The sequence below is a fragment of the Phaenicophaeus curvirostris genome, chromosome 4 (genome assembly GCF_032191515.1).
Source record: "Phaenicophaeus curvirostris isolate KB17595 chromosome 4, BPBGC_Pcur_1.0, whole genome shotgun sequence".
Taxonomy (NCBI): Eukaryota; Metazoa; Chordata; class Aves; order Cuculiformes; family Cuculidae; genus Phaenicophaeus; species Phaenicophaeus curvirostris.
Genome location: NC_091395.1, coordinates 65,094,977 through 65,115,621, shown reverse-complemented (window position 1 = coordinate 65,115,621; position 20,645 = coordinate 65,094,977). Strand labels below are relative to the sequence as shown.

Sequence of the window (20,645 nt, the reverse complement as noted above, 5' to 3'; positions counted from 1 at the left end):
GGAGCAATGTAAAAGTGTTTTCAGGACTCACGCACACCTAAAGTATTAACTGTGTACTAGTCAACACAACAGCTTAATAAAAATAAAAAAAACATTCCCCATCAAAAGAATAACATTAAAATAAAATTTTATCGGAGAAAAATTAGGAAGTTACATTATCTATTATGTACTCAGAATATTCTCTTTCTTTCCTTTCTAAGTCTTCTACAGTCTGGTACTCTGAATTATGGGCTCCGAACATATCAGTATTCTGGAGTCTAGAGTCAAGTTGTTTCTGTAATTCTTCAAAATCCTGGAAAAAAGAGCAAGTGATTTGTTAAGCAGAAAACCAGATATAATTTCTAAATTCAGAAGTGAATTTGACTGTCAGTTGTGGTTCGTGCCTAAGGAAAGTGAACTCAGAAAGTTCTGCCTCCGGGTAATGCACCTCCTACAGCAAACAAAGAACCTGCAAGTATATATATGACAGCTCTGAACTACACTCAATACAATTCCACTAGTATTTATTATCAAGAGTGTTGTCCATCTCCACTGAATTCAAGTTTTCATAAACACTGCTCCATGAGCTATGATACTAATAATCCTTTGCATCTATCCACAAACATTTTTATTCTACTGCATGTTCCCCATCTTAAATGGCAGCTAGGAGTGTATATACTGTGTTTGAAAGCAAAGAGAAGTATCCAGGTGTGATAATTGGTGAGTGTTTCCTGCAGAGTGCTAGCACAGATGGACAAACACACCTGTAATGCTCTTTAGGGACAAATTACAGGCTATGTGATTACATCAATTTTTAAAGTTTTTCAGTTCTTTAAAACCAGGATGATTTTTTTCTGAAAGCCATGCATACTGATAAATACTAGCCTTCTGCCCTCACTTAGCAGCATGGTACTGAAATGGGTGATGCTTCAGTGGCTAAAACATACTTTATGTAACAAACATCTCCTTTTAATATCACACAATTTTAAGTATGAAAGCATTAACTTGATATCCTGTGCCTTAAAGAAATGTAACCAGGTTTTTACAAGCTTTACAAACAACTCCATCACAATTCTTCAAATTTTTCTAACAATGCAGAATAAAGAAGGAAATGCTGTTTGTTATAAACCATAAAATCCTCAGTCTTGCCAAGGCAGTATTACATACAGTATATTCCAGTGCTAATGCTTTTTCTTATTACCAACAATTTTTACGTGTTACCCAAAATCAACCTCATCCCTTTTGTGATACCCCAGCCCCAAGGCTGTCATATTTCCAAGACCTTTCTCTCCAGGATACAGAGCACAAGAACACTAGCCTTCTGCAGGAATTACTGCTTTTAACAAACAAGATTTAGTCTTTGTCTTGCAGCAGCTCAGTTAGCTGCATGAAGACATTGAAGCTGTCAAGCCTCACTGAGGGTTAGGCTATACTGGGAAACATGCCTAATCAATAATGTATTATCTCTGTGTCTGTAATCTGAAGTCATTACCAGAAGTCCATCAGAAAAAGGGATTCACACACCAAATCTTGCTTTTCATTTAGTAAATACAAACAACTTCAATACAATCTGAGGATTTAAGGCAGAGGCAAAATCCACTTCGAAATAAACTATTAGGTACAACTACAGAGATTCCTGATACTCATTCATAGACTGTGAGACTGAAAGAACAAAATACATCTCAACATGTAGACCTAGCAACTGATAGACTTGAATGCCTAGATGAGAAATTCCATCTGTACGTAAGAAAAGAAAAATCATTACTGTGTGAAGAATTAAAATATTGGACTAGGCTGCCCAGAGAAATGAGGAGGGTCTCCTTCAGAGCATATATGCAAGACTTGGCTTGGCAGGGTACTGGGTAGCCTTATATAATTCCCTCCTTCCTACAGTAGGTTGGACCAGACTCTTTCCAAAAGTGGCTCTCAATCCAAACTTTTCTGTCTCTAATCTAGAAAATAGAAAGTGAGCCAGTAGCTCTCCGATCCTGTTCAGATTTGTTAAGTTTTTTTCCTTGTAATAATCTTAAAAATAGTATTGTGACTCCACCTGAAATACATATTGACTGTCTATGTACATCATCTAGTTCTAGAAGTAGAAAATGGATTTTGCTACAAGTATATGGACGAAAAAAGGATAAAGAGGAAAATAAGTATACTTTCCCATGATAAAAGAAAAAAAAGCCTTGCGTTTATTTTGGGTACTTTATTTCCTGCTATCTTATTATCAGTAATGATACATGGACCCAGACAAAGGCCAGATAATTAGAAATTTTTAAATTCATGATGTTCTGTTTGCTTCAATGGATTCAACTACAAATACTTTTGTCCTTAACAAATCAGACACATTACTGTCCTGATCACCTCATACAACAATTACGGGTAAATGTGGACATGGTAATGGAGAGAATTAGTTCTAAGAAGAGAATGTCTCTGCATTTATTCTGAAATAGATTACAGATGACATTGCTGTTTAAAAAGATTAAGTGACATGGCCTGCTGTGGCAGCTTACACCAACTGGTCAGATTAACACTGATTTTCTGTGGTCTGAAATATTAACTGACAAAACAACTTACATTTTCCTGAATTAAAAGGACCTTCTTCAACAAATCATCAGTGATCTTCTTTTTATGACAAAAGTCTGTGAGGTGTATTTTGAGAACCTGAATGAACATCTGTTCAAAAGGAAGGAAAGAAAACTCAGGGTAAGTGCCTGTTCAACATCATAAGGGCATCTTTGATAGCTTTTGTTGATTTAAATCAATCGGTGAAACTACAGTGAACCATAAGCAAAGTAACGGAAACACCATCAGAACTCTGTTGGACTACCATTCTTTAGCTTTGGCTTTAGTAAGATACTGGAAGATGGTATTGTGTTCTAACAAGGACAAGGACAGACTCTCATACAGTCTCGTAACCAGACTGACACATCTGAAATTGTCCTTCACTGGACAATCTACAGATCATTTAAAAATACAAAGACCATTTTTCAAACTTAAATGAAACCTAAGCTAAATGATACTAACATATTCATTACTATGATTTCAACTGTAGTCAGCCAAATGATGTATCAATCAGTTTGACATACAACACAAAAGCAAACATCTTAAGTTCTAGCTACCTTCTCTTACAAAAAATACACCTATCTTCCAGTTGTTGGGTTTGTAAAAAGATTGCAATACTAGTGCCTTCAAAGAGATGTTTTTGAACACTGAGATGATTTTTGCTTAATCTTTTCCCTTCTTGCCTCAATTAGAGTGTCAGTGCCAAGATAAAGACTAATTGCTGTGGCATTTCCCACTGTGAAGATAAAAATATGTAAACAGCAACCTGCCTGTTACTTCTGTAGGCGAGAACAGATGATGCAGAACTTGCCCACTTTAAACATAAAAAAATAGATAAAACCATATTTACATGCACAAACAGTTACAAAGCGAACATTTCAGCAAACTCTGGAAAATGTGTTACCATTAGAGTTGAGTAGAATACAAAATGCTAAAGCAGCCATGTTTTGGATCTCACTTTCCAATGCTTTGGATAGGAGTTTGGCAAGTTTTGAACAGACAACAGCAAGACAAAACATACTGCAAAAAGGGCGGGGGGGGTTGGGGCTAGAATTCAGGGAAACACTGAAGGAAGAGGATATGTTTCATTTTCCTAGACCTGACACTAAGAAAGACTGACTCTGAAGTCAGAGAAAGCAGAGTAGAAAAAGACAAAATTATTCTCTAAACTGGATTTTTTTTACCCTTTTCCCCCGCTAGTAAAAACACACAGCTATTCAAAGCTTCAGCTAAAGGTCAAAATCATCTGCCTTTTATGGCAATTTCTGGTGGGCCAGAAAGTTAAATGGTCATTTTCTCAGTGTTTCTGTGATTACATCACTATGTGGTTAATTTATCTTCATTTACAAATGGATGATTAACTTTGAGATCAAGTTCAACCTTCTTTAGTCAAGCTAAATTTCCTTCTGGAATCTATCATCCCAGGTTCCTGACCTCATCTACTGAGATGTGAATAAATCCCATAAGAAGGGAAGCTGTTTTTCAGGTTTCCTTTCATGCTTCTTCTTTTGGACTGTGTGGAAATCTGTTCAGAAAATCCCAGAACAGAAATATACTCACTGCATTTGACAAATTATATCATAAATTACCAATCTGTTTAAACAGAGGTTGGGAAAGAGGGGAGAAGAAAGCTATATACTTCACATCCAGGTTTATATTAACTAAGTTAAAATTCAGTTCTAATTCTGTACTTGATCCTAACTAGTCACCACAAACAATTGTACATATCCATTTTTGGGCTGGTTTTTTTTTCCTGTCTGCTTTGTGTCTTGATGTTGTCAGCTATCTATGGTTTAATGGGTACCTTAATTCCTCTGTTATACAAAATTGTGCATGTGACAATGGTATTGATTCAGCTGAACTGAATTTTCAATTTTATTCAAAGAGCTTGGAGGTTTTGGAGTTGCAATGCACAAGCACTGTACTGAAAACATGAACTCATCTATTAAATATATGTTTCTTTCTATTTTTATGACCTTCAAGTGCTGTATGTTATTCTCTAGAGTAAAGTTTAAAATGAGATTTTTATATTATCTAGCCTGACCTCCGGTATTTCACAGCCCGATATACTTCTCTACATTCTATTCCTTTATGAAGCTCATACATATGCAGAACAGAGAGAACAAAATAAAGAGAATGCTGGAGAGATGCAACACTGTGACTCTACTTCCCAGTTAGTCAGTAGTTTATGTCATTTCCTAAACTGATATTCAGTTAAGATGTTCAAAACAAATAGCTATAAATGAGACATGAATACCTACCATATGTTTTTCTCTCCTGAGTTCAGTATCAAGAAGCATGAGGTCTTTTAAAATAAGGCTACAAAGGCAGAGCTTAACATCAAAACTAAAACAAAGATTTAAAAATGTTAATATCAATATAAATGAAGGTCACATGACAGAGCCACACCATATAATTTTATTAAATCACTAAATTCTCCAAAAAGCATTGCCCCTCGAACAGCAGTCAAGTCACTTTATTTCTATGTTGTCATCTCTTTCAGGTAAAATATCTCTACATAAAAGTAAGCAAAACAAAATAGTGCTTTAACAAATTTGGAGTAGCAGTTCCCTTTAGAAAAAGGTGAAGTAAATACAGCCACGAGTGACTACAGCAAATGTAAAACAAAGCTTTAAATTAAAACTGCTATAAGAATGGGCATTTTGAAAATATTCTTTGTTATTAGTACCTTCCTGAGTCCCCACAGTGACACAAATATGATTTTCCTTATTCTTGCTAATGAGAATACAGACACGTATGTACTTATCTAAGGTGCACCTTGCTGTTGTGCAGCAGAAGGAAAATCAGAGCTGATAATCCATTTTGATTATCTCTACCTGCTCATCACTGGAGTTTCTGAGAAAGGATAATTTTCTCACAATATGGCATGAGTAGCTCCTGTTAAAATGGACAGAACAGACCACTACCACTTGCTGTTCTCAAGGCACCTATTATGTAACTTGATGATATACCATGCAGAGGACTCTTAACACCAGCTGAGCACACCACTGCACATGAACTGAGCATACAAGCTAAAACACAGGGATCTCCTTATCGTAACAGTGATATACTTTCTACAAGACTGCTTCTGCCAAAGTTCTGATTCCCAGAATTGCATAAAGAGCGAACTGATATTCAATATACAACACGATGCAACTCTTCGGTCTCCTCAGCTGCATTTTAGGGTTAACAACAGATAGCCTTGTTTTCATGTGGTGTATGCATGTGTTCTAGCTCAGCCCTTGGTTTACAATAGATTTAGTGATTGCCCTGAAAGACATTGAGGCATGCTAGGAAATGATGGAACACGAAGGCAGGTTTACTGCTTACCTCTCACACATTAACACTTCAGGGAAGCTGGTCACCTTGAGGAAAGCTCGGGCCTGAAATCTGTCATCACTTGTTGTGGAATGTATTGTTGTGGAGGAACTGCAGTCCTCTTTCTCTCCTTGGCTCAGGGATCCCAGGCTGCCTGATGTAGATGTCTCCATGACCTGATTAGGCAGAACCCCCTGCTTTGGATTCTCATGCAAAGATGGGTTGGATGAGCCATCTGCCAAGGGCTACAGTTAAAGGAGATTTACAAGGTCAATCAATGTAGCACTATAGGGAGATAAACATCTCATGAATTTGCAGTGTTTGCTTTCAAATGAAAAATTAATACACATAGCAAAAGTGTGTCTCATAAATTAAGATTCACCAAACTGATGGGCTTCTGCATAGCCTGGAAAAGCATTCTTCTGTTGTGGCTATCTGCGTAGTGCGTGTTTTCTTACTGTAGGCAGATCATTGTGGGATTTTCTCACATCTCCTTGGACAGACCCAAGTTCTTCTAATGATAAAGAGAAGAAAAGGTCTCTTGGCTATAGTGAAAATTGACCATGTAAAGCACTGCAGGTTTTTGGGGTTGCTGAAAGCACCTGATACCTTACAGAATAAGACCTGAGTCTGTGGATCTCTATTGTGCAGACTGGCAGTAAGTTTTCTTCCATTACTTGACTGAAATTTACTCTGGCGCAGAATGATTGTCATAATTTTTACAAGTAGAATCTAAAACCTTACCCGAAATTTCTGATTGATAGGATAGATCACTTTTGCCTTTAATGCAAATGTCGTGATGTTACTGTTCAGAGGAGAGTCAATTTCCTGTGTAAGAAAAAACAGAAAACCATTTGGGAACAGCAGTACACTTGACAGTTTTTCTCTTTATGTTAATCACATGTCCCTCTCGATTACACAGCTTAGAAATCCCTATCGCCAGCTCACAATCTATTCACTGTTTCTGCTATGGCACAAGAAGTCTTCTCAGAAGCCTCATTCAGAGCATGAAATTCAGAAAAGAGAACTGTCATTACCACTGCTCCAAAAATGTTTTACTCCTGCAAGGGAAAGTAGGCAGTATCAGCTATTCACAAGTTACTTTCATTTCAGCCCTCATGGCCTTTAGCAGCAACTAAAGATTTTACTTAAGAGACTGAAATTATTTTAATAATAGAAACTACTGAAGGATACGTTCCACATCATCATGGCTATAAATTCTGGCTTTCAATTTAAATAAAGATTAAATAAAACTAGTCACCATTTTTTCCAGGAAGAACTTCTATAGTACAAGCCTTACCTATAACGTAGAGAAAATACCGATGTTCTTCCAAATAACTTTTTATAGATAATGCATACTTTTTATACAATCTGTTATATCATGTAATCTGAATTTCTGCCCTGCCTCTTTCCTAGCCTATTCTTTATGCAATGGGACAATGGGATAATCAGCTTTGCTTTGTGAGGTTATGTATGGCTTAATAAAAGGTTGGCTATAAGCAACTGATAGAATGTTTAAATACAAGCTTCAGGAGATTTCCTATTCTACCTTTTTTGGTTTTGTCATAAGACATGAAAGAATTTGATTTATTAAACACAATTTTCTTTGCACAGATTTTTCTAGGCAATATCAAAGCACTAATAGAGTCTAAAAATAAAGACAGGAAGATAAGAGCAAACTATGTCTTTCATCTTTTATCATTGCACCTTTTTATTTCCTTTGCATTTATTTCCACAAGTTGTTTTTTGATTTATTAATAAAGTTAAAGGCGCAAAGTCAGTATGTAAAACACTTGCTCATCCTGAGCATTCCCACTGCTGTAGTACATATTCAGAGACAGAAGCCAACAGAGCCATTGCAATAGCTGGAAGCAGAGCAGCTCCTGTCCAAAGCGATAAAGTCATATCGCAGTGTGCTAGAACTAATGCATCCTGCTTCTCAGCAGGCATGAGTAACACACGATTACTATTAATATGGTAATTATGATACTACTGCAATGTGGAAGATCTCAGAACGAAAATAATCATTTTTAAAAAATGCTCTAACTTAACTAAAAGCATTTTCCACTTATGCTTCTTCATGAGCTGCCAATTTGATGCTAGTAACAGCAAAAGCCTCTGGGAATTTGAACAAAAAACCCCAGACATAACTTCAGTAGTTAGATAAATACGGGGAGAAAGTCCCTTCAAATAAAAAGGTTGCTTCTTAAGGCGTTATAAATGAGCTAATGCACTTGGGAAACAGATATAGTTGTGAATGATCACCTTTAGAAGATGGTGATTCCACTTCAAAAGGACTGGTTATATGCATATATTACATAAGTTCTCCCACAGGATTTACACTCTGAAAGAGAATCTAATTCATGCTCAATTCTTAGGCTGTGCTTGAACTCAAGTAAAATGACCAACCATGGTTTGTCACCATTCCTGATCACAAAACTGAAATCAAGATTAATTACTTGTCTGGATTTTTACCTACACTTAAATGTTTACACTAACATCTATCTTCTCTTTGTCTTGAAACTAGTTCTCATTACAAGCTAAGAGTGGCTGGCTTTAACCGACGCTTGCTGCATGTATTTAATTTTTGTATAATAGACTGAAAGACCTAGCTTAACCACACACTTTTTTAAATGTGTCACTTAACTCACAACCTTTAGCTTCACCGAAGCAGTCAAATCAGCTCTGGGTGAAGGCAGTGATCTAACAAAGACATGGTAGGACTGGTTCTCAAGTTATATTGAGATTACCACCAAAAAAAAAGTTACTGAATTTTTGATTGGGAGTGGGATAAGTTTACACCTTTTCCTACTTTTATTTCCAAATTGTTTCTCTAATTTTCCTTGAATCCCAGCTCACCATACTGGTGTTTCAGTACTTGTGGTCATTCAACTGCTGCACTGTAGATTAAGCTGGTATCTCATGTGAGAATTTCTTATGCAAGAAAGGCATTGAAGATGCTCCTGTTCACAAACACACTCATTTTACAACATTTATTCTCTCTCACTGCATTGATCTACTCAGTCCAACTGAGAGTTGGAGCCCCCAGTGAAGCTCTAGAAAAGAAGTATTTGTTCCAAATGAGAACTGATTAGGGAACTTCGTTACTGTCAAAATTTTCCTACTAAATCTTCCCCAGGAAAGAATACACTATCAACTATCAGCACTGATTTCAGTACTTAAGAACTTTTTCTTTTGTCAATAGTGTTAACTTTTCCCATCAACTTTTTGAAATTAGGTACAATGTAGAGACAAAAGCAAGGAAGGCCCTGTCCAAAAGTAACTCAGGATCTTGATTAAAATATCCAAAAAGAGTCCTCCAAGAGAAATTCATAAGGGGAATGAGAGCCTGAAACGGTTGCATTCATAAGCAGCCACCAACTCTCACTCTCCTTCCTGTGCTTTTTCTGAACACTTACTAAAGGCTCAGTTCCATACCAAATAAATTTAACACAGTTTAGAGAAGACCCTAAATGTGCTCATCCAGCACAATGGGCATTCCCCCCCAACAGCAGAGCTTTACCTCCAGCACCATTTCCTCTTTTGATGCGTATGGTTCTGCTTTACTTCTCATGAGCGTGTGCTCTCTTTCATCAGAGCTGAAGCTTTCCAGAAGTCTCTGGGAATCATCATTCTGAAATTGGGAGAGAAAACAGACAAAATGTAACACTGAGCTCATGAAAATTCACTGGAAACATCTTTGACAACAGCTTGGATACATTCATGTGTCACTCCTGAAAATGACTGCGGCATTAGTTGAAAATTTTGGAAAAATACAATCTGAAAATTAATGAGAATTTTACATATTCAGGAAGGAATAATTAAAATTAATGAACTTTATGAATTTGATTTGTCGGTCCAGAATTAGAATTTCAATCTGAGAGGCTGTATGAGGTTGTAATCGTGTCATGTCATACCAATCCATCTGGTCCCAAAACTTCTTACTACAGACCAGAGTTAAGCTCACAGTTTGAATTCAAACTTCCCAGTTAAACCAAGTTAACTAAAGTTGTCCGTAATTGCCTGCAATGAAAAGAATGCTCAGTATTTTTGCTCTCCTGCTATGAGAAAAAATTTCCTAAACACAATTTTATGTGTGGCAAAGTTCCTGTCAGGAAGAAATAACCATCAAAAATGTGTTTTCTCCTTCCTCCAAAACAGCTTGTACCAATGGCTTCTACCTCCCTAACAAACATGCAGAGACACTGGTATGAACACAGACTGTACAGGAACAAAATCTCCTGCTGTACACGCCATTCCCTGTGCACTAGATGGGCCAAAAAAAAAATACTAATGTTGGTCAATGCATCCAACCACAGCATTGCAAGGAATCTTTCGTGAAGAAGACGACAGGCTCCCTGCCTTGACTGCTTTTAAAATTATTTTTCAGGTTTTCATTCCACTAACTGCTTTCTGATGATATGGCGTAGCCACTATGCATGTAATTGTCTTAGGGAAGGATTCTCTTTGAATTATTTGGCTACGGAATATATTAAGAAGTCTATTTTCTCAGAATACATTTCACTGCTAATGACTTTCCTCTATCACTTCTCTGGAAGTTAGATGCTCAGTAACACAGATCATATTCTCAGGTTAGCCTCCAAGATGCTGGTTCCTAAAAATCTACTAATGACAAAAGAACAGCTACAAGTCTCCGCCAGCAATCTTGTTACTCATATGTCTCAAACTGGAAGTTCACAAAATTTAGGCTGAGTGATTGGGAGTAGTGGAAATAACCACACTGGATTCACAGCTGTATCTCATAGCATAGCCATTCCAATTTATTTGTTTTTTTCCAGGATTTATTTCTTTCCTGCTAACATTTCTCATCTTGCCACCTTCCTCTCCATTTGTTTTCATCCTTTGTTATTTTTGCAGCTGAAGGGTTACTGAGCTCCATGTTAGGCCATTAAGAAGCTGAAAAAAAATAAGCCTAACTGTAATTACTGTAACACTTCATCAAACTAATCTACCAGAATACCATGAGACAAACTTCAAGCCAAAGGGTCACAAGAGCCTTCAGGCAACACTGTACTTTAACAGAATATTATCAACAGAAATCCATTACAGTAGACTACATGGTCTGAAGTTACCATGGTAAAGGTTTCTTCTTAAATCTTTCCCAGTGCACACTATGCACAGATCATCAAGCCAATAAGGCACTTAACTGCATGCATCCAAAATCCCACATATTTAGGTCAAGATCTGGAGCATAGTGATTAATTGGGGCTGAATGAGAAATCCAGTAGCTTGTTGTGGTGTCCAAGGCTGCTTTGGACTCCAGGTACTTGCCCTGCTTCCACTGCAAGGATAACTCAGCTGCCTAAGAAGCAACACGGCATACTTAAGTAAACTATTTCTGCTTTTGCTTTGGCTACAGAACACTGTAATACACGCAGTCCAGTATCTGCTATACACCTAACAGGCTTGTTTCATAACATCAGTGGGCAGACAAATATGAAGAAGGAATAGGCACAGAAAGCCTAAGGTAGTTCTCTTCAGTTTAGGAAATCAGACCCATAGGACATAATCTGCCTACCCTGTGCTCTGTATGTGCCAGGGGGCAGGTATTTTTATTTTCAAATTAAACAACTCTTTTACAGCAGAAGTATTGATTTTAATGGCATGTAAGCACCTAAATGCATCTGAACATCTGGGCCAGAGAGCACTGACAGCTTCTACTCCCTACTGACATAAATCACATAAAGGATGAAATTGTACATGGCTGTATTTGAGTTGGTAGTTGCACTACAATACAGACACCACCTATTAAGGCAGGAAAAATGAGCAATTGAATCAGAAAGGCTCACACTCACACAGGATGCATTGATCCAGTATTTGAATTGCCTACATTATTAGGCTAAAGCACGGCTTCAAACAGAGTTTCAAACATTCTACTTAAAAGCACTTGGGAGCAAGTGGACTTTTCTCGTGTCATGTTTAATGATAATCAACACTGGCAGATAGAGCATGTTGCACAGCTATTACACCTGAAAACAAGGTGTGGTTAAAAACTAAGCCAAACAAGACCCCCCACTGCAAGCTGTCAAAGGGCTCCAAATAGCCCAGCTGGGCCAGTGCTACATCCAGTCAATCCAGCATGACCTGGGACTAAGTGCAATGGGAGAAAGAAGCAAAAGCTAGTAACAATTCTCAGAAAATATATCTGGTCAGTTGTGGTTCTGTGGGTATGTGCAACCTCTGCAATACTGGAGTCCAAACAAACACTGAAGGCAATAAACAGATATGAACACAGTCCTTAAAACAGCAAGGAAGGCATGTTACTGACAAAATTACATACTTTAGAAAACGCTGCTCGTTCTGCCTCCTTTATTTCTCAGGCATGCGTGTGTGTACTCACACTGCAAAGTTCTTGCAGTGGGTTAGCACTAGTACTCTTTTTGTGCCGTTTGTAAAATGAACTTTGGAAAAGTTTGCAAAATATGGAATTTGGATTGTTCTTACTGGTTTAAGATAGAAAGTGTTTATTTCCTATTATCTTACAAAGTTTCTGCAAGCCACATAAATCATCTTCAGAAGCATCACAGCCCCTTATTAGAGAAGCGATGGCTGCAGGAGGCAGCTAGTGGGTCACTCATGTGCAAGTTACAGGCCAGGAGGGCAGAATTCAGAACATGTAAATACTTAAAGAGGCCTCTTTTTTTAATCAGCCCATTTGTTTAATGACTTTTTACATGAAGCAAGCAGTAAAATCCTTCCCAACAGAGGTGTGTCAGGGATTACAAGGCTCCCCTGCTCACCCCAAGCCAGTGGTCCCTGCTGCAGCAGGGAGCACCTGCCCCAACTGTTCCTGCAATGGGCAGCGCTGGCAACTCCAACCAGCCCTGACTTCTCCTGATACCAAAAATGCCAGCAAATAAACTCTCTAAGACTCGTTTTGGAGGTTTAGAAAGCAAGAACCCTTTAATCAGGCCTGGGCAACATAAGGGAGTGACCTCCATCAATCTTGGGCAGTGAGACAAAAGCTGGGACAGGATATATTTTCCACTTACAGTCATATGGATAGATTCTCCCAGAAATTTCATGCGTATTCTATTATAGAACCATAGAATGGTTGGAAAGCACCTTGACGATCATCTAGTTCCAACCCCCCTGCCATGGGCAAAGGAATCTTCCCACTAGATAAGGCTGCCCGAGTCCCCATCCAACCTGGCCTTGAACACCTCCAGGGATGTGGCAGCCACAACTTTCCTGGGCAACCTGCGCCAGTGTCTCACCACGTTCATTGTGAAGAAATTCCTCCTTAAGTGAAGAAATTCCTTATTACTCTCCAGGGACTAATTTTAATGTTATTATAAACTTCACAACAGTCAAAACTCTTGCTGATTTGGAGCTGGCTCCAGCTCCACCTGACCTTGCATTTGAGACAGGGAAGAGGTGATTACAGATGACAAATCTGGTCAGCACAGATCACATTGAACACAAGATATTATCATCTTCAAATGACCTTCCAATACCTGAAGGGGGTCTAAAAGAAAGCTGGGGAGGGATTGTTTACAAAGGCTTGTAGTGATAGGACTAGGGGCAATGGGTATAAACTGGAGAGGGGCAGATGTAGACTAGACATATGGAGGAATTCAAAGTGAAGGAAGGAATAAATCATTAAGAAAAATAAGAATAATAAGAATCAAATCTTGGCCAGCTTGCAGTAAGAAAGAATGTGATTGTAACAGGAGCTCAGCTTGTTTACTAGTTGAAACATGGACAGTCCCCCAGCAGGAACAAAGGACAGACCTGAGCTCACCAAGCCAACACAATGAGGAAGGAGATAAGATAAAAAGTATCAGAGGATTCTGAAGACACAAAGAAACTGTGATGTACATAAGTTTGGTGATATGATATGATAATGATTTCTATGTATGTTTAACCAATATTTCCCAAATATGTAACCAGTGTTTCTCGGAATCTATATGAGTAAGTATGTTTAACCAGTGTAACAGTCCTGTAACCAGCCTCAATGGACACACGCATTAGGTGAAATGATTCCATGTGTGTCTGGCATTGTATTAGGTATTAAAGCAATACATGCTTAATAACCAAACTGGCATTGATTATCGAGTTTGGCCTTTTTCATGGCATCAAAAGAATGAACAGTTTCTGGGAAAACACTGCCTGAAAGAAAACATGCCATCAGAGAAAGAAAACATGGTAACAGAGGTCATAAGTGGCAAGTATTTGAGCTTGTGTCTTGATCTACAGCAATTGCTAAGCTTCTATATCCCATAGTGGTATGTGCCCTTAAGCATGTTTACCTAAAGGGGGACCTCCTGTGCAAGGAACAAATATCCCACAAGATAAAGATAGGAAACCTGGAATCCACACTGCCAACCAGCAGAAGAAGGACTGTTGATTCAAAGTTTGGGCTGCACCTCCCCTTACTTTGTCTTTGGACCCTATGAGGTGGTCCTCATGACTACTCACTGACTGTGAATACAACACTGCGTGGAGACATGTTAATGACTCTTTGAAAACGAATGAATATGTAGTACCTTTTTGGGTGATGAAATAACTATGCATAGTGACCTTATAGCAACCTTCCAGTACCTGAAGAGGGCTACAAGAAAGCTGGAGAGGGATGTTTACAAGGGCTTGTAGTGATAGAACTAGGGGCAATGGGTATAAACTGGAGGGGGGGCAGATTTAGACTAGACACCAGGAGTTTCTCCACTATTAGAGTGGTGAGGCACTGGCACAGGTTGCCCAGGGAAGCTGTGGCTGCCCCATCCTGGAGGTGTTCAAGGCCAGGTTGGATGGGGCCTTAGGCAGCCTAATCTAGTGAGAGGTGTCCCTGCCCATGGCAGGGGAGTTGGAACTAGATGATCTTTAAGGTGCCCTCCAACCCAAACTACTCCCTGGTTCAATCTGTAACATAAAAGCTGCAGAGTTTTCATGCTTTGCATGTGTGTCCTTGGAGGATTAATTCCCCCTTCCCTCCCTGCCCCAATCCAGCACTGCTAATAAAGGGTACCTGCTTAATAACGACTATCTAGTTATTACTGAGTCATTTTCTCAGTCTCCTTGCCCAGCCACACCTGGCCTCCCACTTCGGTGAGGAGTGTTAGAAAGCAATGGGGCTTGGAAACTCTGTTCTTTGGATCAGAGGAACATTCTAACTTTCAAAGAACACAATCACTTAGCTGAAACTTTACTTTAACTCAAGTAAAAATACAGAACCATAAAATCGCCAAGTTGGAAAAGACCTCTTGGATGGGGATTCAACCACCTCCCTGGGCAGCCTTTGCCAGTGACCGATGACCCTTGCTGTGAATATTTTTTTTCCAATATCCAGTCTAAGACTCCCCTGGCGGAGCTTGAGGCCATTCCCCCTTGTCCTGTCCGCTGTCCCCTGGGAGAAGAGGCCAGCCCCCTCCCCTCCACAGCGTCTTTGCGAGTAGCTGTGGAGAGCAGCGAGGCCTCCCCTCGGCCTCCTCTCCCCCCGCCCCCTGCCCGTACCTGTCCCCGCGCCCCGAGCGCGCGGCGGCAGAGCAGGGCGGCGGCGGCGGCGCCGAGCAGCAGCCCCAGCAGCGCCGCGGGGGCGAGCAGCGCGGGCAGCGCGTGCGGCGAGCGGGCCCAGAACTGCAGCCCCACGGCCCGCAGGCAGCCAGCGGCCGCCTCCATCGCCGGGGAGGAGGGGAGGGGAGGGGAGGGGAAGGGAAGGGCGGCCCCTCGGCGCCGTGGGAGGAGCCCCGCGGGGCCGCCATGCGCCGGCTGCTGGCGGCCCTGCTGCTGGCGCTGCCGCTGGCGCTGCCCCGCGCCGCGCCGGGCCCGGTAAGGGGGTGGCGGGGAGGCGGCGGCCGCCAGTGCCGGCTGCGGTTTGGGATGCGGCTTTTGTTTTCCGTTGGGGGTGTGTGTGTGTGTCGAGGGGCTGCGCGGCCTCGCGGCCCGGAAGGCTCAACCGTGGCCTGGGCTGCATCCTGACCTGGATGAAGGCATCGAGTGCACCCTTAGCAAGTTTGCGGACGACACTAAGCTGGGTGGAAGTGTCGATCTGCTGGAGGGTAGGGAGACTCCAAAGGGATCTGAACAGGCTGGACCGCTTTGCTGAGACCAATGGCATGAGGTTTAACAAGGCCAAATGCACTTGGGGCACAACAACCCCATACAGTGCTACAGACTAGGAGAAGTCTGTCTAGAAAGCTGCCTGGAGGAGAGGGACCTGGGGGTGTTGGTTGACAGCCGACTGAACATGAGCCAGCAGTGGCCCAGGTGGCCAAGAAGGCCAATGGCATCTTGGCTTGTATCAGAAACGGTGTGACCAGCAGGTCCAGGGAGGTTATTCTCCCTCTGTACTCGGCACTGGTGAGACCGCTCCTCGAATCCTGTGTTCAGTTCTGGGCCCCTCACCACAAGAAGGATGTTGAGGCTCTGGAGCGAGTCCAGAGAAGAGCAACAAAGCTGGTGAGGGGGCTGGAGAACAGGCCTTATGAGGAGCGGCTGAGAGAGCTGGGGTTGTTTAGCCTGGAGAAGAGGAGGCTGAGGGGAGACCTTATTGCTCTCTACAAGTACCTGAAAGGAGGTTGTAGAGAGGAGGGTGCTGGCCTCTTCTCCCAAGTGACAGGGGACAGGGCAAGAGGGAATGGCCTCAAGCTCCACCAGGGGAGGTTCAGGCTGAACATTAGGAAAAAATTTTACACAGAAGGGTTCATTGGGCACTGGCAGAGGCTGCCCAAGGGACGTGGTTGAGTCACCTTCCCTTGAGGTGTTTAAGGGACGGGTGGATGAGGTGATCAAGGGCATGGCTTAGTGATTGATAGGAATGTTGGACTCAATGATCCAAAGGGTCTTTTCCAACCTAGTGATTCCATGATTCTATGATAGGCGAAGCGTGAGCAGCGGGGCGAGGGAGGGAATTCTGCCCCTCTATTCCCCTCATGTGAGATCCCACCGGGGGTACTGAGTCCAGTTCTGGAATCCCCAACGTAAGAAGGATATGGAGCTATTGGAGTGGGTCCAGAGGAGGGCCACAAAGATGATCGCGGGCTGGAGCAAATGATAACACCATGAAGTGATTCCAAAGCAGGTTTTTTTTTTCTGTATGTATTATATACAGCATCTGTTGTTCCTTGAAAACAGTGGGACCTCAGGCCAGACCTTGGTGTGGCAGAGCTCAAGGAGAGCTGTGATTCCCTCATGGCTGTCTAGTGCAAGTGGAGAAGCTGGAGATAGGAGATAGACCTAAGAGGAGTTGCAGTTATCGCAAGTCAAATACAGATGTTAGTTGGCTTTGCACACTCACAGCCCAGAAGGCCAACCGTATCCTGGGCTGCATCAGAAGAAGCCAGCAGGTTGAAGGAGGCAGTTCTGCCCCTATATTCCACTCCTGTGAGACCTCATCTGGAGTATTGTGTTCAGTTCTGGAATCCCCAATATAAGAAGGACATGGAACTGTTGGAATGGGTCCAGAGGAGGGCCACAGGGATGATCAGAGAGCTGGAGCACCTTCCATATGAAGACAGGCTAAGGGAGTTGTGGTTGTTCAGCCTGGAGAAAAGAAGGCTCCAAGGAGATCTTCTAGCGACCTTCCAGTACCTGAAGGGTCTACAAGAAAGGAGGGCAGGGACTTTCTACAAAGGCCTGTAGTGATAGGGCTAGGGAGGGATGGCTATAAATTGGAGAGGGTAAGATTTAGATTAGACATGAGGAAGAAATTCTTCAAGACGAGGGTGATGAGGCACTGGAACAGGTTGCCCACAACAGGGATGTTGTGGATGCCCCCTCCGTGGAGGTGTGCAGGGCCAGGTTGGGTGGAGGCTTCAGTAGGCTGATCCAGTGGGAGACATCCCTGCTTATGGTTGGGGGTTTGGAACTGGATGTCCTTTAAGGTCCCTTCCAGCTCAAACCATCCTATGATTCGAAGATTATAAGCTGTCTCAATATGTGTCAACGTATAGATTTCTTATGCCCATGTAAGTACCTGAGACCAGGCAGTGGGCAATGGAGGGAGTTGCGAACTATAGTTTGAAGTGTGATTGCAAGAAGACTAATCAGAACAGCAGGAAAATAAGAAAAACACCCACCAGAAAAATAAACTAATGTAAAACTCAGGAAAAGCTCTACTGGCAGCATCAAAGCATCAAAATAATTACTTCTAAAGTGTGATGTGAGTGCTGGCCCATATAGTTGGCACTACTTGCCTGTGCAGAGTCCCTTGTGATACCCTCTGGTATTATGGATGCACTCTCCAGTGGAGCGGAAAAGTTGTGCCTGATATCCAGATATATTCTCCAGAGCAGACTACTGAGAACTGGATGTTGGATAAGGCAGAAGAAAGAGTGCTGTAATGTTTACAGTTGACACACATGGACATACGACCACTGTAGATTTTTGTGCATGAGCTGTTCTAAAGCCACGGATGAATGAATGCCTAGAGTCTGTGGAAGTTGGGAGCTATTTGTACATTAATTTCCTGGGAAGTAGGAAATCTTGTCAGCTAGCAAGCTTACATTTTCTGCGTGCCTTTATGCACACTTAGGCCACTGACTGTTTACATTTGTTCATTTACAAAGGAACTGTTAACATTAAATATTCACATTTGTGTATATGCTGATATAATGCGCAAGAGTAACATTTGGGATTTATATTTAGAAACAAGATTTTTTTGTCTTAACAGTTAACATAATAGACCATTGTATTGCTGTTTTATATTTTCATTAGTGTTTTACAGTGGCATTAGCTACATCCATTTACACTACTGGTACACATTTTCTTCATGCAGATAGGGTTCTGGACTTCTCTAGACATTTCTAGCAAAGGTTGATTCCCTTTTAACATATAATTTCTGTTGCTGTATATCCATATGCATATATGGAAAAACATGTATGTGTATATCTATCTATCTATCTATCTATCTATCTATCTATCTATCTATCTATCTATCTACCAGACTTTTTTTTTTTTTTATGTTTGCCCCTGGAGTTTCCTGTTCTTCTTTCTGTGTTCTTGAGATGCTTGGCTTCTCAAAATTCAGGGCCATATAGATGTTTTAACTAATGAGAATATAATAATGGCAAATTAATAATGACATTAGAGAACTTTGGCATAACTCTGTGTATGAGAATTCTAGAGCGCAGGGAGAGGTGTACAATGAGATATTAGGAGAATTGCAAATAGATAGCCCCTAAAGAAGAACTCAGTGCCTTTGCTCTTCCAGGGCTCTGTTCTGGGTTTGCCTGTGTGCTGGGTGTTCCCATTTGTGTTCGTTTGTCCTTAATTTCTTTCCCACAAGAGCTGCCTCCAATCATATATGTACTTGTTTTCTGGAGCAGTGTCCACTTAAACGCCAGGACTCCTGCTGCATCCTAATTTGTGAGATATCTTGCATTTTCAGTTACTTTGAAGGAAAGTGACCTGTCTGAAGTGGGAACTATTTTCCTACAAATTTTATTGGAGTTATAGCTCTAGCAATAATTGAAGTGATGGCTTCTCCAAGCAGGCAAAGAAGAAAATTGTCCATAACTTCTTGTATGGAAACAGTGGTGTTGACATAAGTCAGTACTTAACATTACTCACGTGCAGTGAGCAAACAGAAACAGCAAGTGCAGGTCACATCACTCAGCGGACTTAGAAGATTGCTGTTAATCAGCTGGCACTCTGAACTCTGTATTGCTTCCTGCGAGGAAACATTTCTATTAAATGAAAACTTGTTTATGCGGCTTTCTATATCTTGATCAAAACACTGGGCATTAACAATCCTTAAAAGCACCAGTTTCTTTTACTGACTCTTAGACAGTGATTTCTGTAGCAATCTTTACAGTCTGGGTACAGTGGGAGGCTGTCACAGATTACCTCATAAGCCACAGTTTTCAACCTGTGGTCCCTTTGAAGGGCTCTGTGTAATGCTCCAGCGAAAAAACAAGCATAGTGTCAGTAGACTTGATCATCCAATAGGGACACATTTCTCCTGAATCCTAGTGATCAGGTTTTCCAGTGTCTTTGGTTCTGCCTTGGAAAATGGCAAGACAAAATATTATATAAGAACAAACTAGGACTTTGTAACAAACCCTTCTGCACCCTTGTTGCACAAAGGCTCAGCCTGATTATCAAGTGTAAGTGCAGTTTGAGCCTAAAGGGTTTATAGCCATACCAGGAGGGGGCAGTTCCTCGTACTGCTTAACAAGCTGCAGGAGACCTCTAGAGCTCTGTTTTATCTTGGGAAACTCAAGGCCTTGCGGAACAGGGTTCTGTCCAATTGTGAAGTGTAAATTCAGCATATATTAGATGTTTAATAAAACAGTTATTTTTTGTAATTGCTCTCTTCTTTGTTAACTTTAGGTTATTAAAGATAATCTGTGGCTTCCTAAAGAGGCAGGATGGCTGGGGATGACGGGTATGTAACTGATTTTTCTCTCTTTTAAGTGCCATGAGAGTCCTAGGACTCCCAGGGCGTTTGTTGTGATGGTGGGAGGGGACTGGAGCTGTGCCCTGGTGCCACACTGTCATCAGTGGGGCTCTTAATCCTGGGCCACGGGGGAGCGTTTACTCAGAAGTCAGGGACAAAAATGCTCTAGTGTCCCTAAACAGCTCATCTAGATTGGAGCTCCTGTGAAAAGACCTTAGTTCGTACTCTGCTCTAAATAATTTTCAGGAGGATCTCTTTTTCCTCATTAAACATAATGACGTAGGGGAGCACTCTCTAATGCCTAGGTTTGCTGGTGCTGTGTAAAACCTGTATTACTTAAAGCTGATCAAGACCTTTTTCCTTTTCAGAAGCTGACTTAACCTGCATGCATTTACTAACACTACTGCTGCACCTGCTATTGAAG

General features: G+C 41.2%; 2 protein-coding genes across 6 annotated transcripts in view; one reads left to right on the top strand and one right to left on the bottom strand.

The window, feature by feature from the left end:
* The window catches only part of EVC (EvC ciliary complex subunit 1), a 53,786-nt gene extending 38,271 nt beyond the window's left edge, over window positions 1-15,515 (bottom strand). For both annotated transcript variants that reach the window (XM_069856329.1, XM_069856330.1), the window contains exons 1-7: window positions 15,337-15,515; window positions 9,386-9,496; window positions 6,607-6,690; window positions 5,875-6,107; window positions 4,806-4,890; window positions 2,557-2,655; window positions 155-292 (exon numbers count right to left, since the gene is read on the bottom strand). In XM_069856329.1, the coding sequence (XP_069712430.1) occupies window positions 155-292; window positions 2,557-2,655; window positions 4,806-4,890; window positions 5,875-6,107; window positions 6,607-6,690; window positions 9,386-9,496; window positions 15,337-15,501 (915 nt within the window). In that variant the 5' untranslated portion in view covers window positions 15,502-15,515. The remainder of the gene's footprint in view (window positions 1-154; window positions 293-2,556; window positions 2,656-4,805; window positions 4,891-5,874; window positions 6,108-6,606; window positions 6,691-9,385; window positions 9,497-15,336) is intronic.
* Window positions 15,516-15,587: 72 nt separating this feature from the next.
* EVC2 (EvC ciliary complex subunit 2) overlaps window positions 15,588-20,645 on the top strand; it is a 72,656-nt gene continuing 67,598 nt past the window's right edge. For 2 of the 4 annotated variants that reach the window (XM_069856323.1, XM_069856321.1), the window contains exon 1: window positions 20,155-20,209. In XM_069856323.1, the coding sequence (XP_069712424.1) occupies window positions 20,203-20,209 (7 nt within the window). In that variant the 5' untranslated portion in view covers window positions 20,155-20,202. Of the gene's footprint in view, window positions 15,652-20,154; window positions 20,210-20,645 lie in introns of those variants that run through there. The other 2 variants (XM_069856325.1, XM_069856322.1) reach the window with 2 other exon arrangements.